The 27,089-nt window shown below is 33.5% G+C and overlaps 2 protein-coding genes and 1 pseudogene across 2 annotated transcripts; 2 read left to right on the top strand and 1 right to left on the bottom strand.

Annotated features, from left to right (window-relative positions):
• Positions 1 to 27,089, top strand: part of LOC128183957 (uncharacterized) — a 442,412-nt pseudogene that overhangs the window by 203,534 nt on the left and 211,789 nt on the right.
• Positions 13,803 to 16,520, top strand: LOC128183956 (uncharacterized). Its single transcript, XM_052853206.1, has 5 exons — positions 13,803 to 14,185; positions 14,342 to 14,473; positions 14,685 to 14,872; positions 15,059 to 15,171; positions 15,392 to 16,520. The coding sequence occupies exons 1-5, from the start codon at positions 14,058 to 14,060 to the stop codon at positions 15,953 to 15,955; spliced, it is 1,125 nt and encodes a 374-aa protein (XP_052709166.1). The 5' UTR covers positions 13,803 to 14,057; the 3' UTR covers positions 15,956 to 16,520.
• LOC128183959 (uncharacterized) lies at positions 16,716 to 19,828 on the bottom strand. Its single transcript, XM_052853208.1, has 5 exons — positions 19,795 to 19,828; positions 18,086 to 18,353; positions 17,760 to 17,896; positions 17,356 to 17,427; positions 16,716 to 17,239 (listed from the first exon to the last, which is right to left on the bottom strand). The coding sequence occupies exons 1-5, from the start codon at positions 19,826 to 19,828 to the stop codon at positions 17,016 to 17,018; spliced, it is 735 nt and encodes a 244-aa protein (XP_052709168.1). The 3' UTR covers positions 16,716 to 17,015.

The following is a 27,089-nucleotide window of genomic DNA, read 5'->3' as shown; positions in this document are numbered from 1 at the left end:
ATGTATATGTAAAAGATGGGAGAAATAACGACGGAACAAACTGGGATTTGAACCTGGCCCTCTGAATCTCTAGTCAAGTGCTCTACCAACTGAGCTACATGTATCTGGCACCGGTATTCAAACCAGTCTGACCGTCACATTCCTCCCCCCTTAAATGATCTTCACCCTTGAAGATTACCCCTGGCAGGAGTTAACCTGTTAGTTCCAGGGGTTGGTCACAACACCAATATTGTAACAGGATGGGAGAAATAATGAAGGACCAAACCGGGATTTGAACCTGGGCCCCCTGAATCTCTAGTCAGGTGCTCTACCAACTGAGCTATCTGGCACTGGTATTCAAACCGGTCTGATCGTCACATATATAAAGAATTATTTTAAACAATGTTGTTCAATAAAAATTAACACTCGCAACCTTCAGTTTTTGTCTGTATTAATCAATATTGGCGTGCGATCAGTTCTCACTGAGTACCATTTCTCACCAGTGCATTGTTACGTCATTTTATCAGCACATAAAATTATATACGAAAATATGATGTAACAGTGCACCAGCTAGAAATGGTCCTCGGCGAGAACTGCTCGCACGCCAGTACTGCCAGTAGTCAGATTAAAAAAAGAGAATAAAAAATTACATTTAAAACATTAACAAGGACAATTTAAGTACACATCATAACTGCTAAACAAGAAAAATTATGTGAACTGGTAGAATGGTACGCATAGTTCTAACTTGTAAACTACATGTACAAGTACATGTACCGGGTACCCGTTGGTCTGCTAAACCTCTCTAATGATACAATGATCGGCATCTTAAAGATATTAAAGTCATGTTTTAACTCATAAGTCTGAAGTATACAATTTTATTTACTTGAAGTTATGTCTACAGGGTATTCATGACTACATTTGGAGTCTTCTGTACAAGAATATATGATATGTTTCTAATTAGACCCTGCTTTGAATTTTGAGTTGAAAATTCACAATCTGTTATTTTTTTAAATAGATAAATTCAGTTACCCTTTCCAGTCCCCCATAAACCTCGAGCGAGTCTAAACATCCATGAAACATGTAAAAATTACACGTAAGTAAACAAACACCCACACCATAACAAAAACATTTAACAGTGTGCACGTACTTACATGTACATCTATACTATATACTAAATTTTAACCAGTTAACAAGAACCTTTAAAAGGAGTAAAAGCCTCACCTTCTTCAGTAACATCCACATAAATCACACACTTTAATGTCCATCTTTTCTTCTTTATCACTCGTAGCTTATCAACGGCTGATCGTCGACAGAAGTGTGGCTGTCTGAATTTCCTCGTAAACGATTCACACGAGAAAAATATCCTCCTTAAACAAATATGTAGTATTGTTCCCTGTGCATGTTCATATGTTTCACAGTAAATTGAAAATGCATGTGTACACCGAAAGAATACACAACTTCTCTTCTGCATTACGGCTCTCTCTTTTCTACAATGCCGTTCGTTACTGTTTACATTCGGCGCGCGCGCGGGGGTTACAAACAGGGGCGCCCCGACAAATAGTTGCACATAGAACGTTTAGATAATGTGTGTTCATTGAATTCATAAATGATATAGATGAAAAAAATGAAATTGAATCACAACAATTTATCTAAGACGCAACACAACGTAATGTAGTAAATGCCTGGGCCTTAGGTTAAAGGGAAAAGCCTACCAATTATTTTCCCATAGAACTCCATACAAATGTTATGACCTCTCAGTACTTTACTATAATAGTTTCAGTCAAATCTTTGGTATCATTTGAAACTTCAATTCAAGACCTTTCAGGAAATGACAAAAAAAATATAGGGTCCCGTGGCGTTTATAGGTCAAATTTGCAGTTGTTTACAACTTACAGCGATCGGCAGTAAATGTCACTCTTCATAAAAAATCAACCCCCACCCCTACAATTTTTCCTAGTGTTGCTATATTCTTTAAAATATTCCCCCATTCCATCATTTATTTTAAAAACTAATAATTTTACTACAAAATGAGAATTGTCACATACCTGAATTCAGCCAATCGCCTAACGCCTACCCATTCATTCCTTATTACAACGTTCTATAACTTTTTCTCTGATGTAAACATCCGGGGGTTTGGTACTCTCATTCCTATACTTACAATCTTACCTACCTCAGAATTAGTCCATTTGCTATTTTTTAAAGACTTTAGACCTACCTGAGTTTATGTATGAAATTTGAGTCCCATGAGTTCAATGTCATGGATGTTGTCACTAGCTCAATTGATGACATCATGCTGCAGATGCTGGCGTTACAGGGAGTGAATGACATTCAGACCTCTGAATATATTTGTATATAATTAGTGCCTGGAATCAATAAAATAGTTTGTTTACTACTTGTTTTTGAGTATTGGTATTATCTATATGATAAAATGTCAAAATTTTATTAATTTCCTAATAAGGGTAGATTCTACCCAGGTTTTAAGAAAACCTCCTGAAATTGATGAAATCCTAGTAAATTAATCAAAATATACATGCTTTATACTGACAAATTGGTAAAAAATGTTCATATCATGAACAATCATCCATTATTGATTCTAATAAGCCAAATAATTCCTGTTGATTGAGCATGTGCGAACAATATCACCACCCCCCAGTGTAATGCAGCTTACAGAACTAGCAGGTGCCCCCTTATCTTTCTTTATAACACTATTCTAGCAAACGAAAAAGGACATAATTTTGATATTATATTAGAGCTAGGTACCTGGGGTAATGAACAGAACTGTTTAATTGTAAAATTATTGAAAATTAAATCTAGAAAAGGCCAAGTTCTTGCCAATGTCAAAATTCAAGAGGGGTAACTATTCTAGTGTCAAATCACAAAATGTGCCTCCAAGTACAGAGACAGAAGATAGTATGCTGAAAAGTTTACCTTCATTATATAGAAGAATGTCCATCGTGATGAATCAGATGGCTACCGTCTGTCCGACAGCATCAATATGGGGCAAAATGACCCCGCCGCCCTGCCACCATCATCTTCCAAAGCTGAGGCGGCTGAACAATGGAGATCATCCTAAGTGCACGAATGAGGAAAAATCAGAGTTATAAGTTATTCATTGCACAAAACAATGTTCATACATCAAATTTTTTCATATATTCCTTACAAATAAAATATATACATTCTGATTACACACAGAAATACAGAATTTAATGATCTGTCAAGGGTGGGGTACATAAATAAACACTATTACATGTAAATACATGTAATAACATGTAATGCCAAATGTGATTTATGCAGTCATAACATAATTCAAGTAACTCATCAAAAATTACATACAGTCAGTCCAAATAAATAGAATTACATCATGTTGAAATTCTGAATCACTCAGTCAGTTAGTCTAAGGGAAGTAACTCTAAAAACTGCTATCTTGCAATGGACACTGTTGACAGTTTCAAGCAGTTTTAACCATGAAAACTTTACAAAATGCCCTACTAAGCTCATAAAACATAATCATTCCAATAACATATACCCCATACTAGGCTGACATGAGTCCAATGTGTCATAACCCCAATATCCCTTTCATGTGCAATAAACATGTGTAACACTCCCCTCCCCACCCCTCTCTAAAGAGGAGTGGGTGGAGGAAAAAGGGGGGGGGGTGAGAGACACTCATTCCTGACCATATGTATGCCTAACATGTACTCCTGGCTAAACACTCACAATCACAAATCTAGGGATAAAAAAATGAAACATGGTAACTTACCAGGTGAAGGCACTAGCTGTTGACAACTGCTGTAGTTTCAGGGCGTGTGGGTGAGACCGTCTTATACATCAACCTTACTCAGGTCAAGACCATTTAGGCGAGGGAAAAGACTGCAGAACTCCTCTAGGTGGATGGCTGGGAAGCATGGGAGGCAGTATTTGATCCAAATCACTCTGCTGGTCCAGATGCAGAATACCCGAACAATGAAAATCTGCTGAAAAATAAACATAAAGATGACATTAAATTGACATTAAATAGCATCAGGTCATCAATTTGAAAAGAATAGACATTTTTTAATGCATTGCAAATATGATGCTTACAAAAAATAAGAAAAACAAATAAAAAATCTTGTTTACAACATAATTTTTGTCCAAATTCTATTGACAGATGATCAGCAGACCTTAATTGAGCCCATCAATTATGAGTTAAATATGAATTTAAAATTGAAAAAACAAGCAAAGAACTGCAAAAATGAATTGCTACACATGTAATCAACAATAATATTATCTAATTTAGAATTCAAACCAATATTTCCTGCTTTTTCTTCTTTCCTGGCCCCTCTAATTTTACTCTTTACACATATCCAATACTCCAGTCCCCCTCAATTTTAAATTACAGCCACTCCCTTCTTAAAATTTAAATTTGATGAACTAATTTTACTGCAAGTGTATTGAAATGTCAAGTCTGTCCAAATAATCGTGAAATATTGACCTTTGTTTGACTTTAAAGAAAGAAAACATTTAAAAAATAGGGTCTCTATAGGGAAAAGCCTACCAATTATTTTCCCATAGAACTCCATACAAATGTTATGACCTCTCAGTACTTTACTATAATAGTTTCAGTCAAATCTTTGGTATCATTTGAAACTTCAATTCAAGACCTTTCAGGAAATGACAAAAAAAATATAGGGTCCCGTGGCGTTTATAGGTCAAATTTGCAGTTGTTTACAACTTACAGCGATCGGCAGTAAATGTCACTCTTCATAAAAAATCAACCCCCACCCCTACAATTTTTCCTAGTGTTGCTATATTCTTTAAAATATTCCCCCATTCCATCATTTATTTTAAAAACTAATAATTTTACTACAAAATGAGAATTGTCACATACCTGAATTCAGCCAATCGCCTAACGCCTACCCATTCATTCCTTATTACAACGTTCTATAACTTTTTCTCTGATGTAAACATCCGGGGGTTTGGTACTCTCATTCCTATAGTGGCATTTGTTCGCTTGTGTGTCTATGTAGACATATTAACTCGTTCATGTACGATTCTCACATATTTGTTTTATAAAATTTGAAAAAAAATATAGCACAGAACTTGTTTAATTTGATACCAAATGACATTATTTAATATATTAACAATAACTGAATTCATTTTTTTTTTTTCATAAAATGATAACGATTTTTGCTATCAGAAAAAGACGTGCATGAGCTGCTGACCCCTAATTATAGGGGCCAGCCCCTTTTTCTTAATTTTAAATGAAAGCTCTCGTTATTCTAAACAACTTTTGTTCTATATGTTTTAACAAAATATTTTTAGTTTAAAGGTTATTACACAAAAAGCAACAAAATTTCAGCCACAAAAAAATCTTAAACTTTGGCGACAAATAGCTCAAAAACTAACAAAGAAATTACCAAAATTTTCATGCCAGCAAAACTATAAAATGTTACCGACAATTTCGCCAAATTTCATGCATCTATCATCTGTAGTTCCCGAGATCAACTCTGGACAAAAGACCCCCCAATTTTCAATTAAAGGGCAATAACTCATAACCGGAAGTGAATTTTAAAATTTTGAAAAAAATGTCTAGAGATATTAATATCATCTACGTACCCTGAAAGTTTCATAGCAATCAGACAACAATTTTTCGAGAAATCTCGTGCACAAAATTTGCGGGAAAAAAAATAATAATAACTAGATTCGATCTCGTTGCGAGCAACGAGTGGGTCTTCCGTCCAATTTTTGAATAGATAAGATTAAACTTATCAGTTCAAAGATAAAATCGTATATCTAAGCGAAAAAAAGAGAAAAAAATTTTGCGGCACTCGAGGCTTGAACCCGGGTCGCCTGGGCCATGTCCACGACTATATCGACTGAGCTACTCGGACTCCGCTTCAGAACTTTGACGCTTAATTTCTCGAGAATGCCTTGATCGATTTTAAAACTAATTACATATTCTTGATCAGTAAAAAGGTCACTATAAGGTGTAAAAATTTCAAAGAAAAATATTAAAAAATAAAAAAGTCGAAAAATTCAATTTTTTAAATTTCCTTCCGGTGACGACCGGAAGTGACGGCGGACATTCTCTTGACCGAGGTACATTAGAAAAACGGAAGATCTATCATCTCTGAAAATTTCAGCCTTTTATTTTTACTCGTTTTTAAGAAACACGACAGACAAAATTGAATTTTTAAAATCGTAAACGGACGATTTCTTCTGACCGGAAGTGTTTTTTCAAAAATGAAAAAAAATGTATCAGGTTTAGATAAAAACACGTCTATATTGCAAATTTGAGCGAATTCGACCCAGCCATCTCCGAGAAATCGTCTGCACAAAATCGGTAAGAAAAAAAAAGAATAATAATAATAACAATAAGAAAAGTGAAAAAGAAACAATAGAATAATAGAAGGGTCTTCCGCTGAAGACGGAAGACCCTAATAAGAAACAGTAGAATAACAGAAGGGTTTTCCGTTGAAAAACGGAAAACCCTAATAATAATAAGAAACAGTAGAATAACAGAAGGGTTTTCCGTTGAAAAACGGAAAACCCTAATAATAATTTAGTTAGCTAGGGAGAAGTGAAAATAGCATTTATTTCAATTTGTTTATAAGACCATGTACGAATGATCTTTATTTAGAACAGTCTGATGTCGCTAGGATACATATTTTCCGATCCTTGATTTGATTGGTTAATTCAGATATTGAATCTCGAATTTCGAATCTTGAATCTCGTATTTCGAATCTCGTATTTTGAATCTCGAATCTCGAATGATCCTTCTCGGCTTTCGTACAATAGTGTATTTTCATCAAACTTCGTCAAAAATGACGGAAACAATAATTAACTTGTAAGAAACTGTATAAAATGATAACTATTCGCCATCATAAGGTTTCATCTTTTTTGTTAGCCATACTCCTGAGTTCGAATGCTTATTTTTTAATTTCCTCGGCTTTTTCTTCAGAATTTTATCATATATCCGCTTGTTTATTGCTAGCGCTCTCGACTGCGTTAGTCTAGATCTTTTTCACTGGAATACGCATGCTCGACGCCGTAGTAGGGGATTCTGGGAATACTGTACTACTGCAGATTAACTGTACTATTTGAATGTCGTTTATTCATATTCACATGAAGTTTTATGTTTTATTGTAACTGTCGAAAAGTAACAGTACCTAAGGTCTTATAATACAAACTTATTTTAAATATCATAATAAATATCTAGCTTTATCTTAATTAATTAACTACCTTCAAGGTCAATCTCGGATATGCTTTCCGAGCTTGCCGGAGAGGCCCGAGAAGATACAATTGCTACAAAACAATACCAATGGTTCTTGAAAATTTTCACATCGAAATTGAAATTACAGTAGATACAAAACGCGCCTTATACGACAGTTTATAACCTACTTTACATTTACGAGTAAAACAAAAAATATGTTATATTTTTAAAGGGCAAAGACTATATTTTAACATGCAAATTTACTTATAATTCATAAACATAATTAGCATAATATTAATTCTATAAAAAAAAAACTATACCGCAGAAACGCAGTTACAATATTTAAATGTATATCAAATAACACTAGTGGCTCTATAAAGTATTGAAAGTGCCATTTTTTACTGATAATTTCTGATATTAACTGATACTGTACTGTTATTGCTGAGAATTGCTGATACTTACTGATAATTTTACAGTTGTTAATGATAGATATAGGCCACAGTCAATGAGCTATGCCATTACCGATGTGAAGACCACTCTAGCTTCGCAGTTCTAAATTGAGACCCCACTTCAGCACAATTCCAGTACACCACTGTGCCTTCCTATTGTTAATTAATCGATTCAGAAATTTAAACCAATGTTTTAGAAATCTGCTTCTGTGTTTTATGATGGCTACAGCGCTAGCTCACCAATCTTTTTAAAAGCTTGTTTCTAATTAAAACTGTTTTACCAGAATTACGGGCACGGTTTTGTTTCTTTTGTTGCAATTTGTATTTCCTTGTCTGAGTTGTCCTAGTTTGGGCGCTAGGCGCCCTGTGAAGGTCTCACAACACTATTTTTCCGAAGGTTTACTTCAAAACATGGCTGATGGAGTTTTTCGCGAGCGACGGGGACTGTACTTTTTTATGAGATGAAAAACAACGTGTAAAATGCCGGATTTTACACTTGAATTTTTGATGCCAGTTGTTTCGGCAGCGGGGGGGGGGGGGGGGGGGGGGGGGTAAAAGGGTTCGGACATGATTTTCAAGCACATGTGTAACTTTGATGTAAGCAAACTCTCGTGCTTTCTGAATGGCTGTGTGTTTTTTGCTACTAAATTGGTTAGGAACAATTGTTTTAAAAGTTGTAAAGAGGTATTTTCCCAGAAGTTTGTTTTAAACTCGCTACCTGTATCTAAAGTTGCGTAATTTTGGTAAGAATATATAGTAAAAATTAATAGTGGTGTGCAACCTGAAGAGACCTTACAATAATGTATGGAACCTTAAAGGGTCAACTCAGCGCCCCGGCGCCGGAAATCGGTGTCAATATGGCCCCTTTTGAGACCGGATTCCCTGACGGACACCCGTACCCCCGAGGGTCCGGTCTCGGCCTGATGGCACATCTCCTAGTTTGGGCGCCAGGCGCCCTGTATAGAGACCCTACAATAATGTATGGAACCTGTATGATAGGGTCAACTCAGCGCCCCGGCGCCGGAAATCGGTGCTTATATCGCCCCTTTTGAGACCGGATTCCGTCAGGGGACACCCGTACCCCCAGGGTCCGGTCTCAGCTAGATGGCACACCTCCTAGTTTGGACGCTAGGCGCCCTTTTATCTTATTATACATTGCAATCGGGATCGGACGTCTCGAAAATAGTCGATAAAAATACGCTAAGAATTGTTATTGGCAGGTAGCTTGACTAAAGCTTTGTCTGTCTCTCACGTTTTGTATGTGTTTACATTGATACATTCTTGTCATAGTCCACGGTAATATGTGTATACGGTCTAACAGTTGGTGTGACCGAGGTATAGGAACTACACAAGTATCGCACGGTTTTGTTTCTTTTGTTGCAATATGTATTTCTAGGGCCGGGTCTGTTTCTGTTTCTCTCACGTTTTGTAAGTGTTTACATTGATACATTCTTGTCATAGTCCACGGTAATATGTGTATACGGTTTAACATGTGATGCGATCGAGGTATAGGAGCTACACACCATTGTCAAGTAACATGGCTACGCATCAAAGACATGTCCTAATCTAAAACCTCTCAACATAAATTTTGTCTTCTTGGTTTCTTCATTTTTTGTATGCTGATAATATACCATGTGCCTCATTGTAGGAGTGCGAAAGTCATATTTTATTATTATTTTATTTATCACAAAATGATCTGCTGAATTTCTATCCAAAAAATATATTTTTATATTTTTAACCCCTCCCCCCCCCCCCCCCCCCCCAATATTGGATTGATATGATGACTGTTAAACGTGAAACTTTCATGAACATAATTCCCTTATCTAAGCACAGGGGCTCGTCACGAAGTTTTTTTTAACCTTTTATATCTACCACCTCTGATGCAATCAATCTCCACAATTCTTTTTATTAACCGGGTTTTCCAACGGAAAAATCCGGTTATTAAAATGGTGAAAATGGCGGGCGGGCGGCTGCCAAAAGGGTACCTCTTTTATACGGATAACTCCTTCTACAGTTTCAAAAAAAAAAATATTAGCTGTTAAACTTAGTCATTTTCTCGCAGAATATTGCATATAAGTTACCCCTATTGTACGGATAACTCCTGCTACAGTTTTCAAGATAGGGAGTTGTTGTTTTGCAGATTAATTGTACATATATAGGAGGTATGCATATTGCTAGGATTTTGATCTGTGAAAAGAACATGGGTGGATAAGGCGTGTAAAATGCCCATACGCGGTCGGACACGCTACTGAAAAATTAAAGTATCAATAAATCTGATGGGGTTTTTTTTAAATCATTGAAAACAATATATATTTAACGAATTATTGATTTTTAACCTATAGGTATGTTCAATACTTGGAATATGTTGACTCAAACAGGCGTGTACGTATCAAAACCTGCAAATACTGTCATTTTTTAGAACTTCAGGGCATTTTCTTTTAAAGAGTGGGTCTTTGTTCCATATTTTTCTCATAGTCTAATTAAGGTCGATTGGAAAACAAACCGATTTCAATCAACAAAAACGTGGAGAGATGACCCACTATACATTAAAAATATCATTTTGTATCCCAACAATTGAACGTTTTGAAAAAATAATACAAGTACGGTAGTTCGTGACCTTAGTCACACATAATATTTAAAAAGCCCACTTTGTTGTGTCTGAAATGGCTCAGTGGTTAGAGCACCTGGCATAAGCTAACTTTATATATCTAGGGTTTTTATGTTCGATACCACCATAATTTCTGACAATATTTTTTTTTCTTATTTTTTGTTAAATATATTAAGAACTGACTATAGTTAGAAATTTTGCTTTTGCAAAGTTTTATTATAATATATTTGAATAGATTTAATTGGGGAAACATAAATTCAAAATTGTATTTCACTACTAAACCGAATGGGCATTTGCGCCATCTTATTCCCCCATCTTCTTTATGAAAAAAATACCAGCTGTTGAACTTATTCATTTTCTTGCAGAATATTGCATAAAGGTATCCCTATTGTACAGATAACGCCTCTTACAGTTTTCAAGATAGGAAGTTGTTGTTTTGTATTAACATATATAGGAGGAGTGCATATTGCTTGGATTTTGATTTCTGAAGATTTAAAAAAAAAAACCAGCTGTTGAACTTAATCATTTTCTTGCAGAATATTGCATGTAAAGTACCCCTATTATATGGTAACTCCTCCTACAGTTTACAAGGTAGAGTTTTGAGTAGTTTTATTGTACATATATGTTATATGTATAAATTACTTCTAGTTTGTTTTTGTGAAATTGAAGAAAAATATCAGCCATTGAATATATTTCTTTTTTCTCATTATATTGCACACTTGGTGCTTCAATAATCTTGATAACTCCTCCTGCAGTTTCTAAAATCAAAAGATATTTTGTGTACACAGGCATAGTGATATTCGTCTTGCTTTGAAAGTTTGATAAATATGAAAACAAAAGAAACCAAATTTTGACTACGATTATTTCGGGTCGGGATCGGCCTCAAGTAATGTTTATCACATGAGATCATTTAAACGTTTGCCTCGGCCTAAAATGGTCTAAGCTTCTTGGTGATCAAGACTATCAATTCAACTGCTCGCCATGCGTCCTGCTGCTGCATTTTCCCAGGATATGACCAAAATGTATAAATGGTATTTAGCGTTGCGCTACATTTTGATGTGTGAGTAATTTAATTATGTAGATGTTTATTACGTCTGTAAATCAGAGAAAAAGGTAATTAAAACTGGATCGTGTCTTCGAGGAGGTTGTTTTGAGGTTGTGCAGATCGTGTTTGCATAAATTCAACAGTAATGATTAATTAAATAAAATACAGCGTTTAATAGATAAATATCAATCTGAGTAAATAAAAAATTCGGTGTTGAAAAGAAGAAATTTCTAAAGAGAAAGAATTTTCTGAAAAGTGATTAACACATCAGTATTATGGTGAGTAGAATTTAAAATCATGCATGCATCAGCTCTCTGCACCATGATTATGAATTATCAGAACTTCAAATGCCACCAAGTAAAATTTGAGTCTGTTTTTTTATAATTACTCAATACATGCATTTGAGTTTACACAAACAATTTCAGCTTGGATTAGCAATATAAACAAAGTGATTAGCATTAGTAAGGTTAAGTAATTCCAATTTTTCACAGTCTCAAGTTTTGCTAACATAAGTGTGATGCTTAGCATAGAATGTCATTGTTTTAAATTAATGTCTGCATTTAAACCATTGAACATGTTGAAAAGGAAAATATTTGCATATTTATATTAAACATTTTTTGCAGAAATAATATAACTATAAAACAAGTATTGCATTTTCATTGCTACGCATGACACTGCATGTTTATATCTTTTTATATAGTCAAAGTGGTGGTGGCGGTAACATTTACTCACCAAGTCTCCATGCTCATTCTTGTAAATTATCAATGCATATCTATAATTTTTTTGTTTTTGCTTTTAATGGAACATTAGTTAGTGAGTAGATGGCTAAAATAACCATGCACTTTTGTTGTTTTCATATAATACTACGTGTGTGGATTTATACTACTTATATATATATATATATATATATATATATATATATATATATATATATATATATATATTTTATATATATATATATATATATATATATATATATATATATATATATATATATATATATATATATATATATATATATATATATATATATATATATATATATATATATATATATATATATATATATATATATATATATATATATATATATATATATATTATAAACACATTTACACATGTGTTTAACTTTTTTACGACTTAACAATAATTTTCCAATGGCATAAACTTGCCAGATTAACTTTATTGAAGCGCCAATTTTCTGCATATGCAGAATCATAGTTTTTTTTGAAAAAGCAATTTTTACTATTATTTTGAGTATTTAATTCCATTTTTATTTAAATTAGAAGCATAGGCATCTGACGTAATATATTTTCTTAAAATTAAAAACATATATCCTCTACAGCAAAAATGTTAAACAATTTAAAAACGTAGGTTTGCATCTATATATACAGTCGAAGGATAGTCGATCTAATTTTATTAATGGTATATATGTAAAGCATGCAAATGTTAATATTTTAAGATTACTCAAGAATACAATTGATTGATAAACACTTGTTAAAATTCGGCTTTTATCAGACCTAAATTGGAATGTGGTGATGTTGTGTTGAGCAGCTGTATCAAAAAACTCCGGATTGCTTAAAATGTACAAATTTAAGCAACCAGGACAGTGACAGGGATCAGAGTTAATTCTCCTAAAATTATTTTATATAGTGAGTTTAATTTAGAAACCTTACAATCTCGAAGAGATAAATATTATAAACTAATTATATTCAACACGATTATAAATGGTTAAGCACCACAAGATATGTTAGATTTAATTCAATCATATTTCCACTTGAACATGCAAATAATCTTTGGTCGAATAAGCTTTTAGCTTACCTAAGCTGAAAGCTCAAGTGAGTTTTTCTGATCACTTTTTGTCCGCCGTTCGTCCGTCCGTCTGTCTTTCTGTAAACGTTTTACATTTTCGACGTTTTAATTCCCAGAACCACTGGGCCAATAACAACTTGCACAAAGCATCATTAGGTTAAGGGGATTCAAGTTTGTTTAAATGAAGGGCCACGCTCTCTTTCAAGGGGAGATAAATAGGATTTATTGAAATGTTGATGATATTTTCAAAAAATCTTCTTTTCAGAAACCATTTGGCCAGAAAAGCTAAAATTTGTATGAAAGCATCCTCAGATAGTGTAATATTAAGTTCGTTCAAATCATTGTACCTGGGGGTAAGGTGGGGCCACAATGGGGGTCGAAGGTTTACATAGGAATACATAGTGTAAATCTTTTAAAATCTTCTTCTCGAAAAACTAATCAGCCAGGAAAGCTGAAACTTGTGTGGAAGCATCCTTATGTAGTGTGGATACACATTTGTGAAAATCATGACAAAAATTTTCATAGGACTATTAACAGAAAAAAATTTAAAATATCTTTTTCTAAAAAAAAAATATTGGCCCAGAGAGCTGTAAATTTACTGACAGCAACCTCAGATAATATAGATTTAAATTCTTTTAATCAAAATCTTGAGGAGTAGGATTGGGCCACATTTGGATTCCAAATTTACAAATGAAAATATTTAATTATTCACAAAAAAATGAAATGTTATGACATATGATTTTTAAATTACTTATATGCAACATACTGTAAACCAACTTTTATTCGCGTGCTAGAAATTTTTGCGAGGTTTGCGAGAGCCTCGTCGTCGCGTATATTTCTTCCCGCGAACCAGTCTTTATTGTATGGTTGTTATAACAAAATACGGGTTTGGTCGCGAACATTAGTCGTCGCCAACCAATAGGCCGTGTAAGTCTCGCGCGCCTCCTTTACAAGAGAGCACTTCCGAGAACCATGGTGTATTGTTTTGCTTTTGGGTGCAACCACAGGAGTGATCGACATAGTAAGAACGACACACAGTGCCATCTCTTTCGTTTTCCAACCAATGTAAAATTAAGAAAAAAGTGGATAGATCTCTGCAGGTACGTTTTAGGGGCTTGCTTTTGAAAAACATTGAAAATTTCATTATATTAAATTTCAAGAAAATTCGAACTGACACTGAAAGTAACGACCTGAAACCATCCTGATGTTTCGAGAGTGCACAGATTTCGTTCACAATTTTATTTGTGTCAATTTAGACGTGCTGACAGAGATTGGAACGAAGGGGACCGCATATGTAGCTGTCATTTCGAAGGCTGCAAGGACAAAGACACCAGCATATTTGTTTATTCTAAACCAAAATTTCCAGACGTTGCTGACATTCGAAAAAGGTGAATATATTTCTTTCTTTCTGCTGAATTATTATGTTTTCAATAAATACTGTTTTATATAAATTATATATGAATGAAATTATTATTTTATTTATCATGTTTATATGGGTCTTTGGTCAAAATGAATGACTATTAATTTAAAATCACAAAATAAAACCGTCACATTATTTGTTACGGGACAAATTTAAACTGAGAAATAACACAATTACAGGAAGAAGTTTGCAGAAATTGAAAAGGTGCCTACAGTGGAGAGTACATGTACAATTGGTACATGTAGGGGTGGTGTTGAGGAGCCAACCTCTGTGCTCTTTACAGCAGAGAGTAGTGCTGCACTTGACCATCCATACTTCCACCCGTGTCCTTCTTTCCAGTGTGCATCCAAAATAAATGAATGTCAGGGTGAGTTTATTTTTAAAAAATACATATTGTAAATATTATGGTTTTTAAATGCATTGAAGAAAACTTTGCTGTTAATTTACTAATGTCATGTTATACAAGTTTAAAACACAACTTGTTGGTGATAATTTGATAATCCTTGTACAATCAGAATATTTCTTTATTTCACTCTCTTATTTGTTTTGATAGCTAAGATAAAAGAACTGGAGATAGAGATAAGGACATTAGAAATTGATATTGAAAGGCTGAAGAAATCAAGGCCTGTAATGTCTGTTGATGCCATGAAAAATAACCAAGAAAAGGTAAGAAATACATGAAATGTACGGTAATAATCTTTTACATGTTCATGAATTAAAAAAATATTTTCCAGCTTGTTATAATGTGATTTTTTAAAATTTACATTTCAAAAATGATATCTGATTATCATGGTATTAAAAGTGTAACAGGTTGAAATTGAATTTAGGGAATCAAAGGTGTATATATATGTTTACTGTTAATTAATATATTATTTTATCTTTTTAGATGCTGTTGTACACATCCTTTACATATGACATTTTCAAGATCATTGTTGCCACTTTTCAGAGATTTGAACCTCTGAATTATTATTCAGGATGGAATGTCACAAATATGAGTTTGGAAGATCAAGTTCTCATAACCTTGATGAAACTGCGACTACGGGATCTTGACCTAGCAGACAGGTTTTCCACGAGTAGAGCTACAATCTCTAACATAGTTAACACTATTATTTGTGCTTTGCATGAGATTTTTTATAAGGGCATTATGGTTAGAGTAGGCATGCCCAGTCAATTAAAATGTAAGGGCTCCATGCCTAAATCGTTTGAAGATTTCGGTTCTGCTAGAGCATCAATTGACTGTACAGAAATAACACAGGATGTTCCTTCGGACTTTAATCGACAAAGTGCATCATATAGCAATTATAAAAGTCGGCATACTGTGAAAGCGCTTACAGCTGTTGCACCCAACGGTTCATGTGTATATGTTTCACCGTTGTATCCTGGATCTGTGTCGGATGCCATCATTGTTAAACATTCACTTTTTTTGAAAACCTTGAACCAGGAGATCTAATCCTAGCTGACAAAGGCTTTAATATCCATGACCAAATGCCATCAGGTGTGCAACTCAATATTCCTCAATTTTTGATAAACAAGACTCAGTTTACAAGTAAAGAAGCCGAACTTTGTTATAAGATTAGTAGAAACCGAATTCATGTTGAGAGAGTGAATGAACGATTCAAGAACTACCAAATTTTGAACCACATACCAGCTAACTACCGTCCACTGTCTACAAAGATAATGCAGCTGTGTGCATGTTTGGTAAACCTTCAAGCACCTTTGCTCAAAGAGATTGCTTAGAACTTTTTGAAAGTTGTTTTCATATTAAAATAAAAAAACATTAATTAGTTTTTTCCATGATGATCTCCATGAAAAAATTATTTAATACTTATTTTATGTCAGCAGTATATTTTTCATTTTGTAAAGGTGTAGCAGTCATGGTTATGATATTTGCTAGCTATGTAAACAGTTTTGATAAGAGATGTATATCACTATGCACTTTAATTGACACATTGTTTAAACAAATGTGCCTAGATTTTTCTTTAATCTATAATATCTAAATATAAAAAAGATCTGTGCCTTGCATTTTCATTTATTTTTCTTGTAAATACTGTATACAGAGAAATGTTTGCCCCCGTTTTATTTACGCCCATATTGTCCGTGGGCGACATTAAAACTGAATGAATAAAAATAAAACTATTAACACTTATGACAAAACTGCTTTTGGGCAAATTCAAAACTTAGTGAAACCTTTTGCAAGTATCAAAGGTCAATATAACTAGGGGCAAAAATAACCCTGTATACAGTACTTCATACATATGTCTCATACTAACTCGGTTGTGTTTTTAAAGAAAAAAATCAGTACAAAAAATAGCAAGTACGTGTATTATAAGTTTAATTAAATCAGTTTAATGTTTGGCATACTTGTTTAAAGAATATTATTAGAGAAACAACATGTAATTTCAGTAATATGATGAAATATTTCGTTCATGATACAAATCTTAAAGGTGAATACGACTCTTACAAGTACGTTCACCAGAAACAGTCAGCAGATGGGTATCAAACTGTACAATTTATTTCTTTTTGACCTCTGGTATGAACTTTTGAAAATAAAAATCGATGAGGTTATCTATTTTCGCTGACCAATTTATGTCCTTTACATTGCGATTGATAGCCAGATCTGTCGGTGTCCATACTATTAAATCGCAGCATTTCTTCTTGGTGATGTACAGCTGCCCTTGAATTTGATGGTAATAATCACTGTGAGCTTTTAGGTGCAAATACCCGTCTGCTGTTTCTAAAAAAAATATTGTTCATACGTGTAGTTATCAAATGTAAAAAGACAAAAAAAAAATCAAGAAAAGAAGGATGGGTAATACTGTACAAAATGTATCATTAAACATTAAATCATACCAAGAAAAAATCCAGGGACTGTTTGAACTGCACCATCAGCCCCTATAGCGCCAGACTCGTGTAGCCAAACTCCTGCAAAATTTCAAATAAAAGATCATTACATGTATTATAAACACATACCATATTTTCCATAAAAGTTGATATTTTTTCTCTGGAGCAGATCACATGACTTATTGCCCAGAGCATCAATTAGTCTAAAATTAGTATAAGATTCTTAAGAAATTCATAGACTAAGTATTTTTTTTTAACTTTGAACTAAAGATGTACAATTTGACATGTAGTCCACACCAACTTATCATCTAAAAATATTGTATATATTAAATATTCCATAAAAATTACTTCAAGTACATTTGACTGGAAGAACTACTATTTCAATGTATAGTAATTTATTAATCTGAGTCTACCTGTCTCTTCAACATAAGCCCCTAAGATTATGTAGCTGTCAATTGCCGCTCTTTCGTTCGTTATCCCCCATAAAATGGCAGGACTTCTGTCTAGGTTGTATGCGGAGAGCAGTCTTTTCAACAAAGACTTCCTCATCCTAAAAACAAATTCACTTCCAAACTAGCAACATTGAGATGATTTCCAAAGAACCTAATCTTTTTCAAATTACATTGTACATATGACAATATAAAGAGCAAAATAAAAAATAAAGGGAGAAAGTAAACACAGTAATTAAAGAGTGCATGAACATCCTCTTTTCTGCTTTTTTATAAAATACAAAAAATACCTCTTCCGTCTTGCAGCCTTTAAGACTTGTCCAAAATTGGAGGCTGTTATCCTCAGTTTTCTGACAATGGCCCAAACAGCAATATTTCTCTGCCCCTTGGATTTCTCAGCTGTCGTATTTATAATGCCCTCCGTGACTTTGAGTTGTGTACGTAGCCAATTGTCCTGGTCTTCAGCATGCAGAAAGCTTCCTGAAAGCAGAAGGTCTTCAACCAATGGCACTGGTGTTTTCTCTACAGGAACTTCTGGAGAGAGGATCCAGTGGAGCGCTTTAAAAAATAATTATCTTTATTAAAGGAAAACAATAAAATGATTAGTAATGAATACAAAATGCATAAGACTTTAAGAGTCAAGACTAGTACTTATAAAAATATTACTTTCTCTAGTACCGGTACTGGTATAAAAGGTAACAGAGGAATGAGTAATGTATAACACTATATAAACAGTATATATTACAGGCATGTATGAAAACCGGTCATACAGTCAATATATTACATGTACATGATATTAAATTAAGTAAAATATCTTGAATGCAGGAACATACTGTGGAATGCAGAAAGCTTGAGGCCAATTTTCGTGGATAGCTAAAAATTTACTTGTTCGTTGGGATGTAATTTCATGGGTAACTCTTTATAGTGGAAAGATATCTTAACTTTTTATAATAAAAAGACATCTGTTGGCATGTCAATTCGTGGGTCAAGGATACCCACGAAAAACCATTAGTTTTAATTATTCCGCGGTAATTTTTAACTAAAAATACACAGTTTGCAAACCAAGGATTTTCCAGAATTTTATTGTACAGTTTACATGTATGAATCAAGAGCCAACACATGTGACAATGTTATGTTATTTAGTACTTACTGTTGTTTTCAAATAATATGCATTTCAGTAATTAAGATTATATGAAGTTTCTTTTAACTCAGGAAACATGGAAATATTTGTGTTTTACAATCAAAATTTAGCAAGGAAAATAAAGAAAATTTGAGCCATTTGAGTCAATATTTCTCAGTTAAAGTACGTTTACTAACGAGTAGATTATAGTTTCACTAGGAAATATTTGGCAAACAAGCATGAAAAACACAATGATATGAAAAAATCATCGTACAGAATTGCAATTTTTACAAAAATGGTCAGTTTCCCCCTTTATTTTCAAAAATTGTTTAACAAACCTGACAGATGACCTATGAATATTATAGGGGGTGGTAGGATAAAGAAAAAAGTACAATGTACCATTTAATCAAGTTTTATAAAGACTGCTTATGTCTGCACATAAAAATTAAGGAAAAAAACTATTGTCATGGGACCAGTTCTTGCCAGTGCATTGTTGCATCTCACCTTTATACAAAATATGTGATAGTCATAACTTGTACTTGAGAACTGGTCTAATGCTAGAAGTATTTTGGAAGTAATTTTTAACGCAAAACTGAAAAGTAAAAACCCCTTCTTCAACACAACTGTTTACAAAAAAACTTTAATCAAAAGTTAACCATAGTTATATCAGTAAATCGTCCTAAATTTCCTAGTATTTGATATAATGCCTCATGGTCGGTGTCGTCAAACGGCCTTGAAAGAGCACTGTCAAGCAGTTTCATATAAATACATTGAAAAATTTTGGCAAAATATTTTTTATATTCACTTCAGTACTTGTATACCCAAGTATATCTAAATATTTATACAAAAAATCTTTTTAAAAATAAACTAAGAAATTACCTGTATGTTGGATTTGGCGACGGATACATTTCATCAATTGTCTCAATTTTCTTGGGTTGAGACTTTGGGCGTTTTAGCCAACTGCATCTGATGTCTGTCTTGCTGACATTTTTGTAGCTATTGAAAGGGAAAAAAAGAAATGATGTTGTTTTAAAATAGTTTAAAAAAAAAAACCTATTTAGTTTAAGAGAGTATTGATTAACAAAGGATTAAATGTTCTTACCCATAACGCAACGATATCGTCATGAGTATGGTTCCCGGAAGTGACGTTTTCTTTTAAATCTCGCGGCGTGAGATTCACTTACACAGTCTATTTTACAACCGCGAATTGATTTACGTCATTCAGAGTTGCGGGGTAGATTCAAAATCGTGCGTCCCATACTTCCTTAAGTATCTTTTGAATGAGGATTGATTAAAATAACAAGAATGACAGGGATCAATATGCATGGAATACATGCTATGAAATTGCAAAAAATATTAAAGCGGGATATCTTTTTTGAAAACTCACTCTTTAAAATTCTGCATGCTATAGCTAGTTTATTATCATTATTTCGGGGTTTTTTTGTTCGGGACTTGCTAAATGTCGGTGATTTGAAATTAAAATTTTTAATTCTGAAATAATGAAAACTTATTTTTAAAATGCTTATTAATAAACAAAGGTCGTTTTTTTTCAAACAAATTTCAAATGAATACAATAACTTATCTTTGATACAATAACTTATAGAATGAAAATTTTATCTTGCCCAATATACGGAGTATTCATGTATGTATGTACATGTATAGATATTTGGAATCACATTATTATTGCTTTACTTTTCTTATCCAAGACTAGTTAATCCTTTTGAAAATTGTAAAACAAAAAATGAAATATCGGTTTGAACTTTGATTTTTTTTACCACCTATAACAAAAATACCCCATCGCCCCCCCCCCCCCCAAACCCAGCCCGAAATAAACCCACCAAAAAACTACAACAAAATCAACAAAAACCCGACACCCCCCCCCCCCCCCCCGAAAAAATAACAAAAGTTATTTAACATTGAACTTACATTCGTGGTCTAACGAAGAATTTTACCAATTTCATGCATATAAGTACTTTAAGTGAGCGTCTCAGAGAAAGTCATGCAATATTACCAAAATCGTCCACAAGCGTACATCATAGATATTTTAAAAAGTGTTTAAAACGGAAAGATTATCCCATAAAAGTCCAAATTTTGAATTCAATTTCTTGCTGGTTATGTTCTTTTTTTAGCTGTGACCTAATTTGAATAATGGCCCAAATATGTGTAAAAAAAACCAAGAAAAATTATGGAAAACAAAGCAGTTTGAGCACTAAAAAAAGAAAATAAAAGAACATTTATCACAATTGTTTTATTTATATATATGTTACCTAAAACTTCATTTTTCATAATACCAATTTAAATTATTAAAAACTGCCCATAGAACCATGAAAAAGAGATTTTGAAAACTGGCACTTTGCCAATTTTGCTAAATGTATAAAAATAAACATCTTTGATAGAGGTATAAATATACCTGTAAACGCCTGCATCTTCAAAATTTATCATGATTTTTTAAGGAGAAGGCATATGTGTTTATTTCTCAAAAATCCACTTTTGGACTCTCAAAGAATAACACGCAATGATAATATATTGACTGATACATTTCATCAAAATAAGCATATTCTAGCATATTATTAAATATATTTATATTTCAAAAATTAAGTTATTAAATGGATTTTGAAAGAATAAATTAATTAAAAATTGATATTTTCTTGTCATAAATATTTTTTACATTGATATTATCGCTCCCCAAACCTGTAAATTAATTTTTGGTTGTGAAATATGACGCCAAATGGAGGTCACATAGAAAACATAATTTATGACAATGGGGTGAATACAAGTTATTTGATCATTATGACCTTAAAATTTTCCATCAGAAGGAACTATGAGATTATTTTAATTTAGCTTGACCTATTTGTTCATGAAAATGGGTGAAAACGCACTAGGTTTAGCAGCTGAATGTCCTGCTATATGTAACTTTTTTAATGGATCCGGAGGATCTGAATGTGATCTTGCAAACATTTGTTTTGAGTATGAGTGTGACAGGTATATTATGAATCACTTAAACAGTTTACAAAGTGCACAAATTCTAGACAGGTGTGTATAATGCTCACATATGTCCTGAGTACATAGGAATATTGTATCGAAGTGGGTATTTCATCATCGATAAGGCAGTGCTTTCTATGAAAATATGCCTGAAGCACCGCGAAGAGTTGGGAGCACGGTGGAAAAGATCAAAGAGAACTTGTTCTTATCCTGGTCATCGGGGTAATATGAAAGCTGACAGAGGGGCCAGTCCAACAATGTGTAAAGAACTCTGGTTAAAAACAAGACAGATTATACCAGTACAGTCGTTTCATGGATATCTTTTACAATTTAATGCTATGCTATGGTATGCGATTTTAATGATATGCTATGAGATTTGTATGGTATGCTATGAGATTTGTATCCTATGCTATGAGAAATTGAAATGAAGTGCTTAATGATATAATATGCTATGCTATGCAATGGTATGCTATGAGATTTGAACAAAAACGCCTCCATACACAGAGGAGTTCCACACATTTCGAAGTGAAATAAAAAGAAGCCAAAGTTTATCACAAATCTATCATGTAAACATTTATTTTTTCAAATAAAAACATTTAAAACAGAGTTAAAATAATGTTGTATGCTATGCTATGGTATGCTATGGTATGATATGATGAATGCGATTCTATGGGTATGAGATTCCAATGGTATGCTATGAGATTCCAATGCTATGCTATGAGATTTCAATGCTATGCTATGCTATGGTGTATGTTGTAAAAGATATGCTTGAACTGACTGTAGGATCAGGTAAGTTATTTTTAGAGTCACCTTAATTCAGGACGTTGAAAGAGTATGTAATATAAAATATTATGAGAAAATAAGTGTATTTTATAAATAATGCTGTGATATATCAGAACATTTCTGGTATAGATTTAAATGAATTGAATGTTAGCCATTTTAACGTTTTTTTGTAAAAATGAAAATACCAGTCTCATTGGTGACGTCATATCTGACCTATATTATAGAGTCCAAAGTCAGATTTTTTTTATTGTACTATTCATGGTCTTTACTTATTGGTGTAATTGCAATAAAAGAAATTGAAGCGTTTACAGACCCCAAAATAATGCTTTGTAAGTTGGTAAAATTTGAACATTTCACTAAACGTAGCAATTTGAAAAGTTTATGACCTTTTTGTACTTAAACTAGATAAGTTCTATATAAATGTACCTCCCCAGGAGACATGCTAGACAACATGCTTTTACCCCTTATAACTAGTTTCTATGCATGGATTATCACTGTTAGTTGAGAGGTCCTGAAATATGTGTAGATTTCATGGTTTTTGTTCCCATTTTTGACCCCTTGTTCTATTTTTAGTAACATGCCTTTTACTCATGAACTATGCCAACCATGACAAAAATATATGTGGCAAATTTTATGACATATTTATACTATGTTGCACACCAAAATTGATATCGATACATCAACTAGCTTGTGGACTGTTTTGCATGACTTTCTCCGAGACGCTCACTTAAAAAGTCCTCTTTAAACGATATTACGAGTAATTTGGATCATTGTCAAGCCGATTGATCACTTTTCACGCATTTGAATTATACACAAGACAAAATGTAACAAATATTATAGCAACCTACAACCCCTAAAATAACTTTACAGAACCTAGACTCTCCAGCTATTTTAAAACCCCGACTGAGTCCATCGCACAAAACCACCCCCGCCATCCATAATATCCAAAACTGTCTCGATTTGTTAAACTCTAGTAAGTTGATTAAGGACGTTAATTGAAAACAATTTATTCAAAGCATGTGGTACATTGTTTATCATGAAATGCGCATAAAGAGGAACAAAAAGGGCATAAAAAGTTGACAGTATTAATGTTACATACAAAACAAATAGAAAAGTATTGTTATATAATTACGTATAAAAAAGTATTTCAAAATTACTAATTGGTTGTTGCGTTGTTGTATGGCCTGGACCCTGTTGTCCTAGCTGTCGTGACATATTTTGAGACGTTCTCCTGTTCCACTTATATGGTCCTTTAAGACTCCAGATAGCAAGAGTTATGGGAGCTGAGATTAGGATGGAGGACAAAATGGAAACTGCAACTATAACCGTGAATGAAGTAATTCCGGAAGCTATGTGTTGAGATCTGTTTTCAGCTTTTAACTGCTCATCTATAAATAAAAAGATTAAAATTACAAGTACATGTACAAGGGTTTTATTTGGTACATGTATATATTACGGGATAATGATAATAACATTGGTTCAGTTTTGTTTTCATGAGACAATTCAAATAAAAAAAAATCAATAGAGCAACAGATCTTTCATTTTGTTTCATAACAATTTTCGTATATTTGAATAATTGCCTGCATACGCTTAGAAATGTCACATCCGGTCATAAAATTGCAAGCAGTTTCGGAACATCGACAGCTACATTGTATCTTGACAGTCTTTACCGTATGATGGATATCGACATTTATTTACACATCTGTCACCAAAGAAACCATCTCTGCATCCATCTTAAAAAGTATAATTATGTACAATTATATATAACGAACTTGTTTTTAGGGAAACGATAACAGAACAAAAAAAGAGCTCTTAATACAAAAAAATGCAAAAACCCCATGAGAAATCAATTTAAAGTATCCCAAAACTATTTTAAGGGATGGAGCTTCGTCACTCACACCAATTTAAATGCTAGATTAAAAAAATTGGAAAGATGACTGACTAAATGTAAAAGCTATATTATTCAGATATATTTTATTTATTTACCAGTTACCTTTTTATCTTACTGAAAAGCAGTGCTTTCTCTTGCATATTCAGAAAAAGAGTTTGCTGGCAAATTTAAAACGTCCAAATATTTTTTTTATCATTTTCCTTTGCATGATTAGCTTGTTTTTACTAAAAATAACCAACGACACGAACTATAAAGTAAAATATTGTCAAATTTTCGAGACAACCCGTCCCTTCTTCAGGACAACAAAATAAAAACTACATAAGAAAGAAGAAACACATCTACAAAACTAGCATTAAACTAAACTAAATAATATATAAAAACTAGATAATGTTTAAACACCGGATCAAAACGTGACAGCTACATCTTTATATTAAAGAATTCGAGCCCGAGAAAGAAAAATCCCGTCCGACGCAGCAGACGGTCTGTGAAGAAGTGCTGAAAGATAACGCGAACGAATTAACTTGCTAATTGGAGGTTGCTGTTAATTAAGTTGTACTAGTAAGATAATTCGTAGTGAAAGTTTGTAGGGAAGATTGGCCCTGTAAAAGACCACATAAATAATCTTGAATGTAAAAACTAATGGAAGTGAAATAAAGAAAAAAGAACAAAACCGATTAAGGAAATAGCTAATAATTTGAATAAATAACATGATTAATAGTTTGTACATGGACCGAAAAAGATGAAGATGGTGATATTGCTACGAAAACAAATCAGTAATTAGTTGATGTTCATTTTGGTGAAGTCACTTAATTTGTTAATGCCGTCAGGGCGGAATGACTTCAGTCTATGCATCCAAATTTTTTTTCATTATTTTTTTCTCTCCGCATCTGTCCAGTTCGGGTTGTGATCAATGACCAAAACCATCATGTCCTCCCATTTGTGACCATCTAAATTAAAATGTTCCCCGACGGGTTCTTTAATTTTCTTAATTTTGATGGTGGAACGAGGATTATTGATGCGCCTGCGGAGGTCTCCTGTTTCCCCTACGTATTGTTTCTGACAAGATTTACAATTGATGAGATATACACAATTGTCCGTACGACAAGAAGTATTTGCGAAAATTGTGTAAGTACGGCCAGTAACGGGGCTAGAGAAGTCGTCTGCATCAGAGCTGTGTTTGCACAACAGACATCTGGTGTCAGAACAAGTTCTAAAGCCACCATGAGGCAGAGGGTTCTTTAGTTTGGTTCTTACCACCATGTCCTTATTAAAGGTTTCTAGGGCGCTTGAAAGCTGCCATCGGGGGTTTTTTGAAAACCTCAACCATTTTATCATTGCTGTAAAGGATTGGCAGGTTCTTCTTTAGGACTGCATTTAGGCCCCTAAGGACAGGGTGGTAAGTACCCGTACGAAAATGTTGGCCGTTTTCCGGCTGGACTCAGGGTGAACTTAGACGTATTCCGGTTAAAATGTAGCCGTACTAAGGGGTATCAAAGGCGTACCTGGAAAACGCTTTGAATGTTAGACGGATTCCATTTTATTCATAACCGGACCTAGCCTCAAACCTTAGCCGTATTTTCAGCATCTAGCCGTTTTCTGTCAAAGTTAACCGTATTATTTCTCACTGCCCGTTTCCCCCCTTACCATCATTAAATATTCCGCCTTAATCTAGCTAATTGAGAATTCTTTGCAAGTTATAATATACAATTTATGGCTAAAACTTGGCCAAATCGTGTTAAAGGCGCACAACAGTTCATTTTCTGTTCTATAAATAGCTCATTCTTATAAACTGTCTGTTGCTTTCACTCAATAAACTTTAATTTTTCCTTCAAATTGTTTAATTTTGTAACCTTAAATTCAAATTGATAATCCGATGACACTATCAAACAGGTTATATATGTATGTTCTACACACAGGCTGGTTAATTTTATCTTGACCTCAATACACAGGCTGCCATTTGTTAACAGGCAAGAGCCGCAGCCTCTCCCTGTATTGCAGAGGGGCGTCAACAGGGAAAATCGGTTTTTTCTATCACAATTTTAAACATGTACATACTATTTTAGCCGCAATGTTTAATTAATATAAAGACAGGAATGAGTTATGAACACGCTAGCATATTTATTGTACTTTTAAACTGCTGCTAAAAATTGTTTTACTATGGCCATCAAGCACTTGTAAACATAAAATCAGCGTTACCCCTTATCATATTTCTGGCCTCAGATGATCGCGCTTTGTGACTTTTGAATTTGGCAACAACGGCCATGCCTAACTTTCCTGATCATCTTTGTGTTACAAAATTTAGACATGTGTAAACCGTTATGAGGATTATTTTGGGGGGGAAATACAGTGAAACTTATTTACAGAAATTTGATGTAAACCAAGTCTTATGGAGTTGAGCAAAGTGTGCGCGTTATGTGGACTAAGGGCATGGACACAGGAACCTTAATGTTAAAGCTGACATGAATTCATAAAAGCATTTGGTCGCCATATTAGTTTCGATCGCTCCGCTACTGCCACT

Source organism: Crassostrea angulata, chromosome 5 (genome assembly GCF_025612915.1).
Source record: "Crassostrea angulata isolate pt1a10 chromosome 5, ASM2561291v2, whole genome shotgun sequence".
NCBI lineage: Eukaryota > Metazoa > Mollusca > Bivalvia > Ostreida > Ostreidae > Magallana > Magallana angulata.
The sequence above is the reverse complement of the archived record's forward strand: the minus strand, read 5'-3'. Positions and strand labels throughout refer to the sequence as shown.